Source organism: Argentina silus, assembly GCF_951799395.1.
Source record: "Argentina silus genome assembly, chromosome: 6".
Lineage (NCBI taxonomy): Eukaryota > Metazoa > Chordata > Actinopteri > Argentiniformes > Argentinidae > Argentina > Argentina silus.
In genome coordinates this window covers 14,377,659-14,399,596 of record NC_139660.1, presented here as the reverse complement: position 1 = coordinate 14,399,596, position 21,938 = coordinate 14,377,659, and the positions used below count along the sequence as shown (strand labels likewise).

The following is a 21,938-nucleotide window of genomic DNA, read 5'->3' as shown; positions in this document are numbered from 1 at the left end:
CCCACACTGCCTGGCAAGAGATTCAAGATTCAAGATTCAAGATATTTATTAGTCATATGCACAGTAAACAGACAGTTACACCACACAATGAAAATCTTACTTTGCTAGTCCCAAGAGTCACAAGAGCAAACATAATGTGTGACGTTGATGAGATATTATGGCCTGACCCAGACCGGAGATATAATATCTCATCAACATCACACATTATGTTTGCTCTTGCCTTAGAAAACCCTGGATAGACTCTACACACACACACACACACAAACGGACGGCATTATTGGCAATCACCATATTCACCAGCTGTGAGAAGTCTCCGCCTACCTCCAACAGATGGCCGCCAGTGCTGTGATTTTACAAAGTTCCAAATTATTTATCTGAAAACCTATTCTAAACATTTTGGTAGCAGTTTTTTGAATTAATCCCTCCAGTGTGTAACAATGTAACAAAGTAATGTAGTCTGTGTTTTTGACAGCTTGTGTGTGTTGTCTGAGGGAAACGTTTGAATTGGGCACCAGAAGTTAGAAGTTTGTACCGTTGGGTGGGAGTTTTTAAAATTGTGTGAGAATATTGAGAAAATGGTGAGTTGTTCTAGGAATTGTGTCTAAGCAATTGAAAAAAACTTTAACATTCATCAGTCCAGGATGGCTGAGAATACCTGCTGGATATGGCTTTATTATCATTCATCATGAGGATCTAGACTACATGAGACCTGTTGTATATTGCTGCTTTTCAAATTAGATATCTGCATATGTGAGACACCCACTGCATCACTGATATAATCCTGTGCAGAGAGCATTTAATGAAGGCTAATGACCATACCTCTCCACTCTGCTCACACTCACACTCACACAGTTTTCATATCTTAGAATCCAAGGTGTATATCTTATAAAGATTAAGTATTATGTGTGTCCAAAACTGTTCTGTTAATGATAATAAATACTGTGTGTATGTGTGTGTGTGTGTGTGTGTGTGTGTGTGTGTGTGTGTGTGTGTGTGAGAGAGAGAGAGAGAGAGAGAGAGAGAAATCATATGCAGTAGGCAGGCAGAGGGATCCAATTGGACAGAGCCAGAGACTGCTACAGTATATGAGCTTAAAGGCAACTCGACAGGGCGTGTGTGTGTGTGTGTGTGTGTGTGTGTGTGTGTGTGTGTGTGTGTGTGTGTGTGTGTGTGTGTGTGTGTGTGTCTGTAAATGTGTGTGAGTCACAGTGATGAGGAGCGACCCTCACTAAAGCGTACAACACAATCCACATCAGCAAGTGTGTGTGTGTGTGTGTGTGTGTGTGTTTGTGTGAGAGAGAGAGAGAGGCAGGCAGCGAGAGTGAGAGGAAGAAAGAACGAAAGAGAGAGAGTATTTCAGTGAGAGAGAGATTGCGCGCTCAGGAGAGTATCCCCAGTGCATGGCAGCCTGAAAAGAACAATTGCTGAAAAAGCGCAAAACTATAGATTCTAAACAACCTGTACAGCAGGGGCAAGACCTTGAGAGTGATTAAACTGAAGTGTTTATACTGTAAAGAAGAAGTTCTTCAGGGGGGAAAAGAATCAGGAGGTAAGGCTATCCTCTGTTTAGAAATTTATGATTTTATATGGATTATTAATTGTTATGCTCTTTCTTAATAATGCATTAATGCATTATGTAAAGTGTAAATATATGGTATTTGTTGTAATACTATTGAAAGCATTGACAAATTATATATATATATATTAATCACACTGTATATCTATTACATATGCATTTCTTTTTTTTATCTTAGCTTTTGTACAGCCAGTGACATTGAAATTAGTAAATGTAATACATATTGATTCCACTATGATTCATGTGCCCTTGAAAAAAACGACAACATCCATTTATCTGAGGCTTAACAATGCCTCTCTGAACTCCTAAACCGAGGGGGCTGCATGTATATTGCACATGCTCTCACCTTCAATTAGTGAGACCTACACCCACAGTTAAGTCATGCTCGTGTTAATAGAGTGAGATCATAGCTCCCAATGATTAGAATGTCTTTAATGAACATTAGGAATGAATTGAAAGAGTCAGGGTTGAACATAAATTATAAATAATAAATATCACAGCAAACCCTATCAACTCAGAAAAAAACCTTCTCCATAGCACAGCCACCCCAGTTACTGTGTCGCCTGGGGGGTTGGCTTTCTAATCCAGCCCTCAATTACTTTATTATGGTGAAGGATAAATAAGAAATGGAACGGTTCTGCTAATCTATTTCTGCACTGTGGCTATTGTCTTCTATTGGAGATGGCAGGTATTGTCTGTTTGGTGTGTGCTGTTATTAAAGGGATAATTCACCCAATTATCCACACAATTTATTATCCTTATGTTGAAATTCAGCTGTCTCTGTACAGGAATTTTCTGCTTTATCTTAGACAGTTGGTTGTAGATGTGTACCTTAAATTCAACTTAGATTGTCTTGTTACAATGAAGTTTATGGGCTTTGTAAAAAAAAAACTTGAACAGTGCACAACCACAAACTCCTCTTTCCCATATACCACATTAAAGGTCAATTTGGATTAGGTTAACTACCTTAAAAAGCAGTCTAGAAAACTTAAAAAGGGGAAGAAACTGTTTAGGTGGCGCAAGGCTTTAGTCTTATAACTTTTAGTCATATAACTAAGTCAGTCATAGTTAGTTAGTCATATAACTTGTTTTGAGAATCTCTAAACAGTATTGATTATTGTCTCTGGAGGTGACATTTGTTTGATTGACTGATTATCTCCAGCACAGAGATAATTTCTTTAATCCATAAAAATAAAAAAAAGACTGTAGAGTCAGTGAGTAAGTATGTTTCATTTCCGCCAATTCACACTTCAGCTAATGAGCTGTACTCTCGCACAATACATTTGTCTATGATCACCATATGACCTCCATTTCTCTTGGAGGGGGTCAGTACAGAGGAGCTCTGTACTGTGGCGCTAGCTATCCTTCCTGGCCTGCCAGATACTGTCTGACAGAGAGACAACTAACCGTATGTGGTTTATCTGGCAGTACATCAAAAGAGCTACTGCAAATCAAAACAGAGGGGGTGAGTGTCAGGTGCATGGCTGCAGGACCACAGGCATGCTCTGCTAGGCTTTCTTTAAAATCAGGCCATGCAATGAGAGATGCATAGACACAGACAAGACATGGTAGGGTGTTATTTTCCAACCAGCTGATTGTGAGTAGTTGGCCTGCGTCATGACCATCTATCACTTCCAGCTCATTTGGATCCTGTGAACTAACAGTCTGGTCATTTAGAGCTATTGCGGACTGAATAGACTTTGATGTCGGGTCTGGTTTGGATCAAACCAGCTCATCTGGAAGAGCACCTTCAATCCTACCTTTTGATATTCTACTAGTATACTGTAACACGTGTTTCGGTATGAACACCAGTGACTAGAATATGTATACTGAATTCGGGTATGGACCAGATATCAGAAGATAAAGACTCGTTCAGGAGAGAGGGGGGGATGCACAAGCAAGAGTGAATCACATGGAGACGTACATTATATTTAAAAGGTAAGAGAATGTTTTGTTCTTTCCTTTCTTCCTTGTTTTTCTTTTCTTTTCTCTTCCTTTTAGAAAAGTAGAAAACCAACACATAACAATAACATTTTGCATGTAAAATGATTCAATGAGAACATCAGTAACTCTTAAATGCCAATAATCAACACCTTTTTCTTTAACAGTACAACCCAAGGCTTTTCACTTCTTGTGAGATAAGTATGACTAATTATTAATTTACCCATATGGTTAGTTACTTTTAGAACCTGATCCCTGGTTCTAAACTGGGACTTACTGTTATTTAACACTTTGCTTTTTTTTTTTTAAATTAATACTAAGTATTTTAGTTTAAGATATTCATTGTTTAGTTTTTTTCTTTTTTTAAAAAAACTTTAATCTATTTTGGTATTACCCAGTAGGTCTTTTGGTCTTTTAGTTAAAATTACCTCTTATTAAACCTAGAACATATTTTAACCAGAACTTATTCTGAAATGGATTTAACCACAAGATTTAAAAGTACCAAAATCAAATATTCACATCCCAAAATTAAATATTAGTGTCAATACATGTATACCCTGGATTCAAACATGAATAAACTTCAATAAGTAACATTACAAAAACAGTACCACACTCCGATGAGTCGATGAGGAGATTTGTGATTACTAGTCTCAGTCCATGGACCAGGGTCCGTCCAGTGGTTCAAGTGTGTGTGGATGCAAATGATCTGTCCTACCGAAATCCAGAAGGCACAATGCAGTGTCTCTCCTTTTCTCACTCAGATCAAATCAACAAAAGGGACGTTGGTAATGGCTCGCCAGTCCACGCTCCGCACAACTCCTCCAACAGAAGTGTAGCAGGACGAGGACGAAATCCAGGATCCAAAGGGAATGAACTTAACTCAACCAAAAAGCCCGGCCTTGCAGAACAAAGCCACAAGAAATAATTAATATCCTTTCTCTGAATTACTTTAATTTACCTCTTAATTTCAACATGTTTGTTTCATTGTAATCTCCTTTCTAATTTATTCAATAAAGATATTTCAATTTCATATCAATTCAAGTGTCAATTCTCTTTCCACTGAATACTAGTATTCACTCAACCGAATATTCATTTCATTCCAATGCTTTAGCTTAGCTTAATTTAAACCGGAGATACTGTATCATTAGCTGGATCTACACTTCTGATTGGTTAACTCACAACGACACTAGTGTTCTCATTGGTTGATTGAATAGTTTCTCAATTATGCAAAAATTAATGAAATACTGCTAAATAATAATGATGTCATCCACAAATCACCTTTCCTTACATTCAAGTTCTTACATGAAATACCATTTCCAGTTTTTAACCATATATATGAATTATCTTTTATAGATTTTAGCTTCTCTTAATCATTGTATATTCTTATTCCTTTTAGTGTCTAATATTTAGTACTAATTCACTTATTTTAAGGATAATTCTATTTATTTAAGTCATTTCATAATACTTGAAGTGTATTATTAATAGACTCTATTTGTCTGGGTTACAATACACATAGCATTCCCCATCAATTATTTTGGGATTGATGCTGCATTGTTGACACATTGAGGACACCAGAGAACACTGTCTGTTGCCTGTGTTTTGATTTCATGATGTCACTCTGTGTGATTTGTGTTCATACAGGGACAAAAGTCTGTCGCATTGAGCTGCAAACAGATGGTTATGCATGTTTAGCCAATCTCAGCCTTCAGTAGCCCTGTCTGTTTTTGAAAGTCATCATGGCATTAATTATTGTTTGGGTATTTGCAAGTAAGGACAGTGGAAAGACCTAAAAAGTAATTTTTAGGCTGTAATTAGTAAACAATCCCTTTCTATTCCATTACCTTTTCAAGTAAGAGGGACTGTTGAATCACATAATTCCTTTCATGGTCATCATTAATTACCAAGAACATCATCCCTTTATCAACTTATCAACAACAATAACATGACACTCTCACTCAAAAATATCCTGAACATACTGTATTGCTTACAGAAGTGATACTTCAATGTCACCTCACTAACAAGTCACAGATTTTCATTATCACTACAAAAGCACACATTGTACATTAAAGTATTTTTTGTCTTGTATTCCCAAGCTTTGAATCATAGCGGCCCAGCATGACGTCCAGGCACAACTGCTCCTTTGCTGAAGTCGGGGCTGATGATGGGTGGAGCTGCCCACAGGAAGTGAAGTGTGACAACCTAACCTCTGACCTGAACGGGACTTTGGGGATGGTGGCAGACACCTGCTTGACCCTGGATGAGTACCTGGAGAAACACCTAGGCCCTCGGCGCTCCTCCGTCTTCCTGCCTGTCTGCCTCACCTACCTGCTCATCTTCCTGGTGGGCGCCGTGGGCAACGTTCTCACCTGTACTGTCATCGCACGCAACAAGGTGATGCAAACGCCCACCAACTACTACCTGTTCAGCCTTGCTGTGTCGGACCTGCTGGTGCTGCTGCTGGGCATGCCTCTAGAGCTCTACGAGATGTGGCAGAATTACCCATTCCTCCTGGGCAAGGGCGGCTGCTACTTCAAGACCTTCCTGTTCGAGACAGTCTGCTTTGCTTCCATCCTCAATGTGACAGCACTGAGCATTGAGCGCTACATCGCCGTGGTGCACCCTCTACGTGCCAAATACGTGGTGACACGCACCCATGCCAAGCGGGTCATCCTGACCGTGTGGGGCGTGTCGGTGCTGTGTGCAGTGCCCAACACCAGCCTACATGGCATCTTTACCCTGCCCGCCAGCTCTGGCCCCGGAGGAGACAACGTTGCTGCAGACGTGGGGATCCCTGAGTCAGCCATCTGCATGCTGGTGAAGCCCAGGTGGATGTACAACCTGACCATCCAGGTGACCACACTCCTGTTCTTCATGCTACCCATGCTGACCATCAGCGCCCTCTACCTGCTTATTGGCCTTCAGCTCAAACGGGAGAAGTTGCTCCAGTCATTTGAGGCCAAGACGGGCCTGGGGCAGGACAGTTACTGTAACATCCGCAGCAAGCAACAGAAAGCCCGTCGCCGCCAGGTCACCAAGATGCTGTGTGAGTATGGCACCTCCTACACTCCCTCCTTTCTCCTGAGATCCACAAGCTCCTTTGGTTTATTCATGGTCGTCCTCAAGAGAAGGGACATGTGTCTTGAATTCACTGACCCTTTCTCTTCTCAGTCGACTGTTGAGTTTAAAAGGGCTTCTGCGGTGGAGCTGTGTTTCTTATTATGTGAGTTAAAAGTGATATATATTCTGGAATTGATAGTTTTACTGTATTTTAGTGTTTAGGAATTAATTAACTACCTCATTAAGGTAATACATTGCAATTGTATTACTCACAGAGAAAAATCTATTTTCTATTTTCTATTTTTCACAGCCGTTGAAAAGCTTGGGTTTTTGGCACATGGCACACATTTGTGACATTTATTTCAGTACAGTAACTGGACAGGAAAAGTGAAGGAGTCCTTCTCGGCTCCAAATGACTGTGGACATACCCTTTAGCATTATGCCACTCACTCCAGGTTTGGAATATACTGTATAATTCTCTTCCTCTCATATATTGCAAAGACCAGCAAGGTCAAAGACAAGTTACCTATACAATTCTGACTTTTTCCTTGAGCACAGAAACGTCCAGAAACAGAAAGACCTTCCTTGAAACATGTGCCCATGCATTTCCCATTTCAGGGCCACAAACGCATTCCCCCTGACTGGAAACCTATTGTAGAAAATCACAGAGTTGTATTTTTTTAATTACCCCTGATGAAATATTAGGGGTCGTTTCCCAAGGACCTTTTCTTCTTGACTACACAACATAGGAAATTGCCGTTTTCACAAATGTAGACACTGGTATGGTGCTGCAGATAATGAATATGAGGTCAAAAAGTAATAAAGTGTCCCTTTAAGAAATGTCTGTTCAGGTTGTTTTTTAGATAGACGGTCCTTAATTGAAAATATCCATCATATCTGTTTCTTGTCACGCCTGAGGTTGCGGTTCTGGTGACTCTGGTGCCCTCCTCTGCCGGACTGGTGCCGGTGCTCTCCAATCACCAGTTCATTCATTTCACCTGTGTTTCCTGCACTGTTTCACCTGTGTTTGTATATATAGCCCTTTTGTTCCCCTGTGTCCTTGTCAGAGATTGTCCTTGTCCTAATGTAAGCGTGTTCTGCTTGGCAGTCTGTTACCTGTGTTATCTAGTTGTGTATCCTGTTGGCCTGTTAGTATTATTACCCTTTTGCCAGTATATGCCTGTATACCATGCGCCAGTCCTCTCATTAAAGAGTATCTTTATTTTTGTTACATCTGTCATCCTGAGTTTCCCTCCGCACTTGGGTCCACCCTACCCATACCATAACAGTTTCATGTCCTTTGGCCCGTCTTTAAAGCAAACAACTATACAACACTTCAAACAGAATAATCCATCTTCAAACAGAATAATCCATCTATTACAGATAAGATGGGAAACTACTGATCTAGTAGATGAATTACTTAATTTAGCCAGGCAACATCTTTTTACAACACATGTAGCATTCAAAGTGATGATTGAAAATCCCAAGGTTATCCAACAGGTTATGCCAAGGTTTCACATGTTAATTTGCTCAAACAGTACCCCATCTACTAGTTCTCTCAAAATAGGCACAACTGAAACATCTTAAACATCCTCGTTTAGTTACTAATGCTGGTGATGATTGTTGATAAAATGGCCCCTCTAAAAGTTAGACGAAGAAGAGCAACCAATCATCAAGAAGTGCCAAGACAGTTTGAATGCACGTGATGCCAGACTGGTTGGTGAAAAGCTGACGTAATGCAACCCAGAACAGCATCTAGACTAAAAGAGAACAGGTTTTCTTGAAATATCTTCCTGAGAAGATGGTATTTGATGCTAATTTCACGGTGAAATGGGGTAAAGGGTATTAAAGTATGGTTAATTCTTATTAATAAGGTTCTTTAATCTAATTAATAAGGTAAAGATAATACCATTTGGTTTTCAAATATTATATAATGGCGATAGGAGTCAGGGACTCTGGTCAATGTCACACAATACTAACACCACAGAAAGTGAGTGGGCACATACTGTACGTTTTCCTTGCATTTTACAGCACAGTTTGGGTTGTTAAAATTGTGCTCAGCTGGCCTCACAACATATCTGGATTACAGGCCGTTTGTACCTGTGATGTGGGGTGGGCAACCATGACGATGTCTAAACCCGCCTTTGTTGATGGTGGGCAATATGAGGTTGTCCAACCACTCTTGTGCTCTCAATGGTGGTAATGCATATTTTTTTTTTTTTTTTAATGCTGAAAACCTATTCAGCACCCTCCCCAAATGAATATTTCATTTCAGACAGAGAATCACAAGTAAACAACCTTTTTATCTGAAACTTCAGCGTCATGTTTTAGTCCTGGGAGAGGAGCAGTGTGAGACATATCACTGACGGACAACCAAGTAAGGGTTTTTTATTGTCCTTGCAATGCTGTGATGTGAAATTTGCTTTCACAACTAATAGCCATGGAAAGTTTTTGACTGAGGTTCCGTCTTAAAGAAATTGCTAAACTCATAAAAACATTTCAGCAAAATTTGTTGGGGAATGCCTGCATTTAGGCACGGCAACCAGTGAATTCACATCAGAGACGTCTGTAAGGCTAGATAAGCCAGAGGGTACTTAAAAACCTTGGAATTGGGTATTGGTGAATGTCTCACACAGGAGAAATCTGTAGCTGTGATTCAGTGAGACTCTTTAGTCCAAAGACATTGTACTGTAGAAATGTCAATATGTGCAATATAGTAGTGCGCAACAGATCCTACTGTGGAGTATTTCATAAAACGCATTGATTTCAGAGGGATTTCAGAAGCCTGTGATTTCCACTGTATTGACATTTAATACAAAAACTAAGACTCCTGATGTATTTCCAGCTAACTACAAACCTTCCTACCATGGTAGCATAGTATACACCTGTGAATAACAAACAAAAAAAAGAAAGACGCCTCAATGTCAGACCAGACATCAGGATTGGTGAGGGAGTACAAGAAGATAGTCTCCTTTCTTTGACTTGTTAAAGTAACCTTAGTACTTACTAAAGTAATGTTTCGTAATAAAGCATTTGTAAACTGTTTGTAATCAATTTACTCACCATTTATTAATCATTAGTAAATGTCAGTAAGCAATCTATAAATTGTAAAAAAAATTATAATAAAAAAAAGAGGGGATTAATAGATGGGTTTCATGTTGTATAAGCCCCATTACATTAGCCTAGTTTGTGTGTGCATGTCTCCAACACACAAGGTAGACAGAGAACTTTAATATATTGGAATATGTCAGTCAGTCTCCTACCGTACCATCAGATTCCAGCCCTGGCACTATAAGTTTCAGTGACCCAGTTTTTCATACACAATACAGCTACTTTTGACTACTATTGACTCTACGTTTAGCTAACAATTTTTTTAGCTTTTTAACAACACACAGACAACATTACTGCAGGCTTTTAAATCACAGCTCAAATTAGTATTGTAGTGACGGCAGGAGTGCCGCCTTGATAATTATTAATAAATTGTGAGTAAATTATTTACAAACAGTTAATAAATGCTTTATTACTGAACATTATTATGAAGTAATAAAGGGTAATAAAGGAATACATGGTTGTGCAAATTGTGACATGGTGGTAAGATACAAGAAACATTTATTACATTTATGGAGCGATCTAATTACAGATTGACTCAATCCAACTGTGAAGTAAATTATCTCTCATTCACCAATCAAATTGCAGGACCCCAGAGACTCACTCAAGCAGAGAGTACATCCTTCACTGAGTAAATCAACACAATCCTGTTATTGATAAATGACAAGTTCAATCACACATACAATTAATGTTTCACGTTGAATTTTATTAGAATATATTAAAGTCAATCATTATGACAAACGTTCATTCTCTCTTCCCCTCTTTCTCTCTCCCTCTCTCTCTCTCTCTCTCTCTCACTCTCTCTGTATAGTTGTTCTGGTGGTAGTCTTTGGGATCTGCTGGGCTCCATTTCACACTGACAGGCTCATGTGGAGCTTTATTGATCACTGGACCAGTGACCACCTGGAGGTTTTCCAGTACGTCCACATTATCTCTGGGGTCTTCTTCTACCTCAGCTCTGCCGTCAACCCTATCCTCTACAACCTCATGTCCACCCGCTTCAGGGAGATGTTCAAGGAGGTGATGTGTCATCAACCACGCCGCCCGGCCCCCAGGAAGTTCTCCCTCAGCGTAACTCGGGTGACGTTACGTAGTACCCTTAGTGAGGCCCAGCCCAGCAATGGCACTGCTGTTGTTGAGGGGGAGATCTGTGATCTCTATGGAAACATGGAGAACGAGACCACATTTGCCTGAGAGAACCCATGAGAAAGGGGTGATGTGCTGTATGTGCTGCTGACATGATGAATAATGATTCTGAGGTGATAACAAGGGATTGGTGTGCAAATGCCCAAAGTGACACTTTCCACATTTTACAGGAGAGCCAAACCAAAACATTGATTCTAAGCCAATTGTGTTGTGATGAGTCTTTATTTATGTATTAATGTCAATGCAGTTAATGATCTCAGTTACATGTAGCTCATTTCACCACTTGATAGATGTCATCAAGAGCTTTCTATTGACATATATAAATAACTCATTTTGGCCCAAAATGTCACTTAGGCCCTTTGCATGCAAAGCCCTCGATAATGAAGATTCTTTGACTTGATGAAAAAGGCCATCTTGCATACCATGTTGGTTCGGGTGGTGACCCTTTCATAATCCAATCAATGTTATTGTGAAGTTTGTCCATAACCGCAACATTTCAGAAAACAAGTGTCTTCAAGTAGTCTATAACCTATATTGAAAAGTAGGGTGACTAACTTGGGTAGCCATCTAAAAGACCTTGCATATTCTTCACAACTGTGGCCAGTCACTGGTTATTGTTGAGCAATTTCACAACTGAACAAACAAATGTTTGGCTTTCAAAAGTCAATCTCAGGCGAAGGGTTTAAGGATATTGAAAATAGAAGTTTGTTTTTCTTGAATTTCACTGGGAAAACAGGCCAAGTCAAGAAGAGATGCCCTGGTCTGCTCTGAATCCTCCAAAAATCATATCCAATGTGTTTTACTCTAAAATAATGGTATGTTTTGGGATTTGCAATGAGTGTCTTACAGTAGATTTCTGAGCATTGAATATGTATTTATCCTTGAAGGAGCAATCTATAATTGGTACATACATTTTTTAACTTTAAATTAATGATATTTAGCCATTGATTCTTGAAGAATATAACTTATAAATGCCTCATGAGCTTAGATCAACTGTTTTACCCCATCAGAACCTAAAATATAAGCTGACCATTCTCAGATGTGCCTTCCCATGAAATCAAATCAAATCAGACTTTATTTATACAGCGCCTTTTGTGCAAATTGCAATACAAGGTGCTTAACAATATAATGAAAATACAATACAATGAAAATACAACAATACAGTTAAAATAAATGTTAATATAAGGAAATACAACAAAACAGTGAAAATAAACTGTAATACAAGGAAATGATAGTATAGGAAATATGAGACATGGTAGAACAGAGAGACCTAGCACAGTAGAAGAGGGTAGATTAAAATAAAATGGATTAAGAGAATACTAAGATAAAAAGGTATGTCTTAAGATTTATTTTAAAAGTGTTTACAGATTGTGATGCCCTCAGCTCCTCTGGCAGGCTATTCCAGAGGCGAGGACCATAGACACTAAATGCCCCCTCCCCGTAGTTCTTTGTCCTCACCCAGGGAACAACTAAAAGGCCAGAGTCCTTGTCCTCATTCAGCAACAGCTTGCTGAAGGTCAAGAATAGCCTGCTGAATGAGGGGCACAGGAGTAGACAACAGTATCATCAGCATAAAGATGCAAATTACAGTTGTTCAATGACAAACTAACATTATCTAAGTCCAGCAGTGGAATCTTGCGGAACACCTTTATTAACATTGAGTAAACTAGACTGATCCAAACCAATGGCAGATAACCTCTGTAATAGGAGGGCATGATCAACCATATCAAAAGCCTTAGAGAGGTCAATATAGAGGGCTGCACAATGCTGTTTCTTATCCAGAGAGATCACAATGTAATTTATAGCTAGGGAAGCAGCAGAGATGGTGCTACGTTCATGAGCTAATTTGAGGGTGATGTACTAAACGTATTGACATTTTACAAGCCAATGGAGAGGGACTGACTGATCAAAAGCCATACACTCTCTCTACGGAGTTTTGACTGAATGTAACTGCATGATTCAAGCTCTTTGCTATTATTTATTGTAAAAAAAATACATATATATACTGTTACTCTACTTTAATATGATTGTTCATGGGCAGAGCAGTGCCCACAGGGAAACTAGTCCCCAATGTTGCTGAGGCGGCACAGTGCGTATTTGTGACTGTCTTGTATCTTGTGCTGTAGTGCCACTATAATGCTGCAAGAGAGAAATACTGAGGAAATCTGTCAATCTGTATATCAGTGTACATCAGTGTCAATTGTACAAAAAAAACAGTCATGTTCAATGGTGTTGCTAATAATGTGGGGACCAAACAAATTATGGAAATCTCTATTTTTCACTATATTTGAATTATATTGTATTCCACTCAAAGTGCAACATTACATGATTTTACCAGCAAACCAAGGTAAGTAGAACTCATGTTCTGTTGTATTAGATTAAACCTTTTGTTGTGCCATGCCATTGTCGTCATGTCAAGACAATATTTCACCACAGTGGACCAAAACATACAATAACTAAATAAGAGTCAGACATCTCTATTCAATGTGCATAACTGCACCACATTAAGACCACATGCTGCAATAGATATTTTTGTTCAGCTGAAAACCAATCTATAGATGGATGAAACACTTCTTATTTTTTGGTTCTGTAAAGAGTCAATGTCAGAGTTAGCAAAACTTCAAATTCAAATATATTCAAGTGATTATTACCTTAAAACCAACCATAACCAGTTGATTGAATCTTTATGTACTATAAACTGAGACAGCTCCCTAAGAATTGTATGTTTTGTCCTATGTAAATAAATTCTGAACCCTGTTAAATTGAACATTTTCATTGTACTGGACTTATTGCACATGAACACTTTGACCTACACCATTATAGAGAGGTGTGAGAGCACATTCTCCCATGGCTATATACAGTAAATACATTACCCATGGTTTTATCTTCATCTCTGCTCCTTGGTTTTTTTTCTCAGGTGTGACCTTTAAGCTTTTTATGGCCCAACCTCTTCAGTGTGTAAGAATGTGGTACCTAAGGGCAATTTATGAATCAATGGTAAAAAGCACAGAGTAAATATGCCTTTTCCACTCTTTCTTCTTACCAATGACAATTTGAACTGGTGACTCATAGTTCAACAGTTTCTGTTTAAGGTTGGACCGTTTACAAGAACATCTAGACCATGATGAGTTTTTTAAGCCTAAAACAGTGCCAGTCTCGGCTTCCTTTCAGCCTCAATTAATTTAATGTAACTGTATATGATATGAACTGTTATGCAAATAAACACACATTATCGTGACTACAAGACCATGAAGTATATAGTATTTTCCTTCATGGTAACAACTGCTAGAGGTATGTTAAGAGTGAGTGTGATAGCATGCTATTATAACACTTCCAAGATCCAGCCATATCCAGCCTTATTCTCTGCCATCACAGGAGTAAGCAGTGCTAGAACCCAACCCAAGGTTGTGACACTGCATAGAGCATATCCTCTGCATATTCCCATAGGTTGTCCTGCCCTCAAAGCCTCTCTCCTTTACCTGTTTCCTTCTGGGAACCATCTGAGAACTGTATTCTTCTTAGAGCTGACCCAGTGGCAGTGCACACCAGCTGAAATTGAATGACTGATTTAATACTCAAACATTGCCAAAGTTAACTGTGTTTGTTTGTGTTTGATTATTTGTTTGTTTGTTTGTTTTGGCAATTATGGTTGATGGGATTCATGTTTGCTTAATGGACACACTGTAAAAATATATTGTGCTTGCTCTACTTAAAAAAAGTGAGGCAACTATTTGCATCAGCTTTTTAAGTATTACTAACAAGTTTGAGTTGTATGTATGATATCCTTTTTTTTGTGTAAAACCAACTTAATTTTATCAGTTCCAGAGTCATTATTGTAAATTGGATCTACTTATTTATTCTAGTCCAGAACTGTACTACTGATTTTTCTTACTTATCTAACCAGATTCATGAAATGTGTTATTTAAGTTCCTAATGCCAAAACGGCATGTCAAATTGAAATACAGAAATACCTCATATACATAAGTATTCAGACCCTTTGCTATGACACTCTTAAAATTAGCTAAAATGCAAAAATGTCATCAAAAATCACTCAATAAGTTGAACTGAGTCCATCTGAATGCAAGGATAATGTAATTTTGGAATTAATATCTGTGTTTTTATAGGGTCTCTGATTTGCATAGGAATCAATGTAGTTAGTTTGACGACATACTGTACAATGTAGAGTTGGTCCCTAGTAAAAAGTGGTGTACTGTTATTCCTTCGAGCATGTCTCCAACTCATGAATATTTCATGCAGTGAATTATGTCATACGTGTTGAACTACAGTAACATCATGCATAATATGAGAATTCATGGCAGCTTGCAGAAATATGCGTCATATATGCATTATAGTGGCATTACATCATAAATCAAATGTATTTAATCAGAACACTTTAATCAAGTGAGAGTTCTCACTGCCTTTGAATACTGTACCTGTATGCATAAAAAATTATGTTGTATTGTTCAGCCAATGTGCATGAGACACTGTGTGACACTTCAGTGCATCTCTATAATGCATTAACGCCTTGGACAGAGCCTTCTGGTTTCTGGCAGGGTTACAAAAATGTTTAAAGTTGTCATTGTATCTGCACTTACCTCACAACGCTTCTGAGTGGTTTCTCCCCAAGGAGCTGGAGAAGATTGGAAAGGTTGCCCTCATGAATGCAGAGGCACAGCTTTGAATTAGGTCCATCAGTGAATCTTGTATGTTGGCTACAGCTCTGAATGAGGTCCATCAGTAAAAACACAGCCACAGCTGTTATAGGCAACAATAACAGCTACAGGCAACAACGCACAAATGCAATTCATTTAATTGAGATGGCAGCTTGTTGCAGAGAATAGGAGCAGGTACAAACCATAGTGGGCAGGAAAAGGGTACGGTGAAGCCAAGGGGGACGAGATCAAAAGTGACACAGATGAAGTCACGACCAGAGCAGAGAGCTAAGGTCTCTCTGCTTAAAATCAGGCCAAACTCAGACAAACTGCTCAAGTTTGGTCACGACTAAAATGAGCAGACACTCAGTCGTCTTGATCAATAACACAAGAAAGTTAGAAATAAAACAAATTGTGAGACCAAACATTCTAGAATAGCTTTTGTTTGGGAGGTTCAGAGGAGGTGATTGAATTGTTGTTTTGTTGCTTTGCAGATCATCTTCTCATGACCTCTTTGCTTGTTTGTAGAGTGCAGCAAATGAAAGTGAATGCTGTGCTGAACAGCAGCCCAAGTGTTCTTTTGATTTGTTATGCCCCCGGCACCAAGACTCCCAGAGATGACTTAAAAATGAGGAGCATCTTTCTGCTGTTGAGAAAGGGGCAATATTTGACACTACAAAGCCGACAAATACAGACATTATGAAGAGACAACATTGATCTTGTCTTACCCCCCCCCCCCCTTTCTGACATTGGAGGGGGGCATGCCTCAGACAAACAAGTTGATTATATTGTGTGCTTCAGGGGAGGCTGGTGGAGGTAGAAATCGGAGGATGGGCTCATTGTAATGTGTGTGTTTGATACTATTCCTCATTCCATTCCATGCTTTACAATAAGTCTGTCCTCTGATTTCTACCTCCACCAGCCTGTGCCTTGTGTTTCTTGGCATTGATCATAATTCATAGTTCATAATAAAGGAGATGTGGCCACAGCCTAGCAATGCAGTAATGACACGGAGGCGTGCAGGGTACGGACGAAGGCTGTCCCCTGTGGTCCCTGTAGGTCCATTCATACGGTAGCACAAAGGGACATATTGTTCTGTGTAGTGATGCTTCATTTCTGCTCCTAGAAAAGGTGACTCGTGTCCAGTTTGGTTCAAATGAAAATGCACCTTGCCCAACAACTGAACATCGGATAAATATGAGAGGACAGAGTACTCTGTATCACTTGTTATCTCCCCATAAGTGCTTCAACTCAATAGCAGCATGGACACACTCAGAGAAGGATTAAGTGACAGCTTCCAGGAAATGAGGCGTTGGTTAATTCATGCCAATTTGCCAATGGCTGTGTAAATTTGACTGGATGCCAGGTGAAATTTTTTGGATTTCATCCAAATAAAGCCAACTGACTGAGACAAAGGAAAATGTCTATGTACAGATGAAGAGTATGAGCACCAACTCATCATCATCGACCGCACAACAGAGAGTGTCTGTGATGCTTGTTGTTTTGGAGATAGCCGAAAAAAGCTCAGTCCAATTCCTCCCCGTCAGAGTAAAAGAAACTCAAAGTGAAAAGTGTGTGTGAATGCATGCTTTTGGAGAGGAGTACAGAGATGGGGGTTAGCAGCTGTGTTTTTTGCGTGGATGGATGCAGTGGGGTGGGAGGGTCGGATAGGAGTACACTGTGACTCCCTGTCTATGGAGGGACACCTGTGCCCTGCCACTCAGTCAGAGAGCGAGAGCCCGCTGGCCGTATAAAAACAACATGGCACTACACAATCTCAAAGCGACACTTCCCCCACTTCATTGGAACAGAGGTGAAGAGGGCGCAGGTGTTATAATAAATCTCTTCAATCCGTAGCGATTGACTGATGGTGCAGGGAGTATGAGAATTGCCATGGACAGATTTGACATACTCTTCATTTCAAGAGATGTGAAGAATGACACACACATCATCTGGCTGCAATCTATAATCTCCTGTGCAGTGGAATTGTACAGATGTGCCATAAGTAATGAGGGATAAAGAAATTATTGATTAGCAGCATTAGTTTGGCGGAGCAAGATAGTTACCCCTATGAGACTAGGGAAATATAAAACAGGTGGAAAATCACAGAAGTATTGCTAATATTAGATTTTGTGATTCCAGTATGACACAGTAAGTAACGACTCAATGGTGAACATGCAGAATATGCACCAATGGCTGCATATTCATCTCTGTCCTGACTTGATAAATTACAAATTGTACTTCTTATAAACTTCTCAATGCTGCTAAACCTTTTGATAGATCAGACTCAAACGCTAAGCATGCATTCTATATCAGACCCAAAACCCTGTTTTATGAAAGTGGGCTAAAGTGCCCTGCAGGGTTGCGGTGAATTCCAATTCAGGCCAAACTCAGACAAACTGCTTAAGTTTGGTCACGACTAAAATGAGCAGACACTCAGCCGTCTTGATCAATAACACAAGAAAGTTAGAAATAAAACAAATTGTGAGACCAAACATTCTAGATTAGCTTTTGTTTGGGAGGTTCAGAGGAGGTGATTGAATTGTTGTTTTGTTGCTTTGCAGATCATCTTCTCATGACCTCTTTGCTTGTTTGTAGAGTGCAGCAAATGAAAGTGAATGCTGTGCTGAACAGCAGCCCAAGTGTTCTTTTGATTTGTTATGCCCCCGGCACCAAGACTCCCAGAGATGACTTAAAAATGAGGAGCATCTTTCTGCTGTTGAGAAAGGGGCAATATTTGACACTACAAAGCCGACAAATACAGACATTATGAAGAGACAACATTGATCTTGTCTTACCCCCCCCCCCCCCTTTCTGACATTGGAGGGGGGCATGCCTCAGACAAACAAGTTGATTATACCGTGTGCTTCAGGGGAGGCTGGTGGAGGTAGAAATCAGAGGATGGGCTCATTGTAATATGTGTGTTTGATACAATTCCTCATTCCATTAATATTAATATTCAGTATTCTATCCAATATGTGTTTCAAACGTTGAGTGTACCCAGAGCTTGTATCCATTTATAGGTGTATTGGAGAGCTTACCAAGGTAACTGCAGAGCTGATTTTGAGACTACTGCAACTCAGATAGTGGATGGTCTCTGGGAGTGACATACCAGAAGGTCTCCACATATTGCAATACTTAACTGTATCTCCTATGTCCTTTGTGAAACCCATTTTAAACTGTGAATTGAGTTCTACAAAAATCCAGAAGTAAGAGTTGCAGAGCAACACAGTGCCAAGCTGTATCACTGTGTGGTACGGCAGCACTACTGCTATGCACTACTGCTATGGACCGCAGACGCCTGCAGAGAGTGGTGAAGACCGCTGAGAAAATCACCAGGACTCCACTGCCCTCTCTGCAGAGCATCTACCACCGCAGAGTCCACAGGAGAGCCGCCTCCATCCTCAAGGACCCCACCCACCCCCAGCACGGACTGTTCACACTTCTACCCTCAGGCCGGAGGTACAGAAGTGTTAAATGCAGGACCACCAGACTAAAGAACTCCTTCTTTCCCACTGCCATCAGACTCCTAAACAACGCATAGGAGATTATAATCATTGACTACCTCATATAACTGTACTACCTCATATAACTGAACCCGACTGTCATTTTCAGTTTGCACATGCATAATTGCACTGTTTACATTTGCACTGTTTTATTATTATTATTGTTGCTTTTTTATTATCACATGCTGCCTTAAATTTTGTTATCTTGTACATTTTGTTTAGTATTTTTAGTATTGTACATTTTACATTGGTTGGCATTCTGCGGACAGCAAAGCAAGAATTTCATTGTACAGGGAAACGTGTTTTCTACTGTGCATATGATAATAAACACTTTGAATCTTGAATCTTGAATCTTAAACAATGTGGCACAATGCCAAAATGAAGTGAACAGAAGGATTGGCTTTGTGCTGTCTTAAGTGGCACCTGTTTGGAATATCTTATTTTTGTGAAATTGCTCCGATCTCAGCAGGATTTCATGTTATGAATGCAAAGCAAGATGCGCACTCACCAACCAACTGCCAGATATCAGGCAAAAATGCAAAGTCTTAGTATTGGCATATAATGAGTGTACAATTACCCCAGGGACAATGCACTATGAGATAAAATAGAATTGCATATTTCTTGTGAAATGGAAGGTTCAATAGTAGTTATCTGCCCCTTGTGGCAACTACACAAAATAAAAATACTAACAAATTAAAACAAAACAAAAGATATACCTCAATGTATGGAAATAAGTGTGTATTATAAGAAGAAGAAGAAGAAGAAGAAGAAGAAGAAGAAGAAGAAGAAGAAGAAGAAGAATAAGAAGAATAAGAAGAAGAAGAAGAAGAAGAAGAAGAAGAAGAAGAAGAAGAAGAAGAGTCTCTTCTTCATTTGCATTTGTTGGCATGCACACTTGCAAAGATCTCTCCTACTCCTCCAGAAAAAGTTATTAATAGCAAGACTTTTCACTTTAAATCAAACACTTCAACTCTCCTTTTTGAAGATGGGAAGTGCATTGTGTTGTCAAAGCAAAGGTTCATGTCAAAGCAAGATTCATTGTCATTGTGATATACTATATTCACCCAAAAGCGAACAGGTTATTGTGTCACGCCTGGCTGTAATTCATCACTGGAAGCATGACTGGGTTTCCAAACTTGACATATGGTGAATACCTGCAAGAAATACATAACTGAGTCTTTGTTGTCATGGCAAACTGCTAGTTGCCTCATTGCCTCTACATGAAAAGTAAGCTCATAAATAACACCATAAGGAGAAGTACTGTAATGGGGTGCCTCTCTCACTAGTAAACATAATTCATGTTTGTATATTGAACCATTTGACCCCATAATGGCATGAAAGTTCTTCCATAAAGGGAAGACGCTTTGAATCTTTCATGGCCTCTTGTGCACCATGTGTTTTGAGAATGGATTTATGTTCACATTGGGATTTCGTAAAGACATTTCTTATAAAATTATTACAGAAGCCCTAAAAGGCCATGATATTCATATAGTTTTCTCATGATAACCAATGCTCTACAAAAAACATAGATAGGAAGCTAAGCATTTAGAATTGGGACTGAGCCTATGTCATTGTTTTCATCAAGGGAAACATACTCTTTTGAACTGCACATATGTCCTGAGGGTAGCTATAATTGCTATTCAGTTAGACTGCAATTTTGTTTTCTGAAATGCTATTCACAACTAGCTGGGGTTGAAATTTGTTTTATGTTTGTCAACCAAAATAGGTGTACAATAGGTGTTACTGTACATTGGCAGTGAATCAATAGCGATTTTGCTAATTTAATTGTTAAAACAGGTTACTTTCATCTCACCTTTTCTATCTGAGTCGCTTGCTTTTCTAATTATATATGAGTATAATGGCAATAGGATGTTTGTGATAATTGCCAGCCAGCAAATATAAAGCCACAAAATATCTGAAAATGACCTCTCACGAACTGAAGGGAGACCACAATGAAATTATTTGTTGTCTATTTGAGAAACAAATTATAGGAATGAAAGCATCCATAATCCATTTGCTGTGAACAAGACTAGGCTTGTTAATCAGAAGGAGATAACTGCGTGTGTTTACTCGTGTGCAAATACTATAATTGTATGGTTATGCATTTTACCACATTTGGAGGTGAAAATAATAATAAAATATATGCCATTTAGCTGATGTTTTTTATCCAAAGCAACTTACATTGCAGTGAGAGCATACATTTTGCAGTATATATGGTCTCAGGGGGAAACAAACCCCCAACCTAAGCGTTAGCGCCATGCTCTACCAACTGAACCACAGAGGACCATAATGTCACCTGGACAAAGAGTGAAAATGACTCTTGCATTGTCTCCATTCAGATATGGCTATTGAGCTAACAGGTGCAAATTAGGGTAGACCTATGCCATTGAATGAATCAAAATCCAATCTGCCTCACTCCAGGGTCAGTCTCAGTAAGAGACAGGCTACTGATCCTATGATTTACCAGTCATCAGTGGTCCACTATTCAGCCCCACAAGACACAAAATCAATCAAAGGTCATCTTACGCTCAGCATAGCCATGTTCAAGAATCACTGCCTATATGTTGCAGGAAGGTTCAGGATTAGACCTTCTGCTCTTTAGCCAAGTGCAGAGCTGTCTGCAATCAATGTGATTACAGTGGCCAACGATCTCCCTCCCATACAGTATATATATATATATATATATATATGTGAGGGAGATCTCCTGAGTCTATTCCATAACATTCAGCTAAATCACTTAATGTTAAACTGATGCTGAATGGTGCCACATGATGAACTCACAAATTAAACTAAGCAATAGCTGCATTTAGATATCAAAGAATGCAATACTCCACAAATGTTGATATGTACTCTATTTCTAAGCCAGTGAGCCTTAGAAATAGAGAAAACCAACTCTGCTTCTCGCCAAATAAAAGTTTATTAAAACATCATACAGAGCAGAGCAATACAGAT

The 21,938-nt window shown here is 39.2% G+C and overlaps 2 protein-coding genes across 2 annotated transcripts in view; one reads left to right on the top strand and one right to left on the bottom strand.

Moving 5' to 3' along the window:
- Nucleotides 1–5,632: 5,632 nt before the first annotated feature.
- nmur1a (neuromedin U receptor 1a) lies at nucleotides 5,633–10,876 on the top strand (the record flags this gene model as incomplete). The annotated part of the gene is made up of 2 exons (XM_083672306.1): nucleotides 5,633–6,560; nucleotides 10,494–10,876. 2 exons carry the CDS (start codon nucleotides 5,633–5,635, stop codon nucleotides 10,874–10,876), a joined length of 1,311 nt encoding a protein of 436 aa, XP_083528432.1.
- An 11,052-nt stretch (nucleotides 10,877–21,928) lies between these two features.
- Nucleotides 21,929–21,938, bottom strand: part of dynlt2b (dynein light chain Tctex-type 2B) — a 2,236-nt gene continuing 2,226 nt past the window's right edge. Inside the window, exon 5 of the mRNA XM_083672563.1 lies at nucleotides 21,929–21,938. This exon is cut by the window's right edge and continues 914 nt beyond it. The gene's annotated coding sequence lies outside the window, so the exon portion shown is untranslated.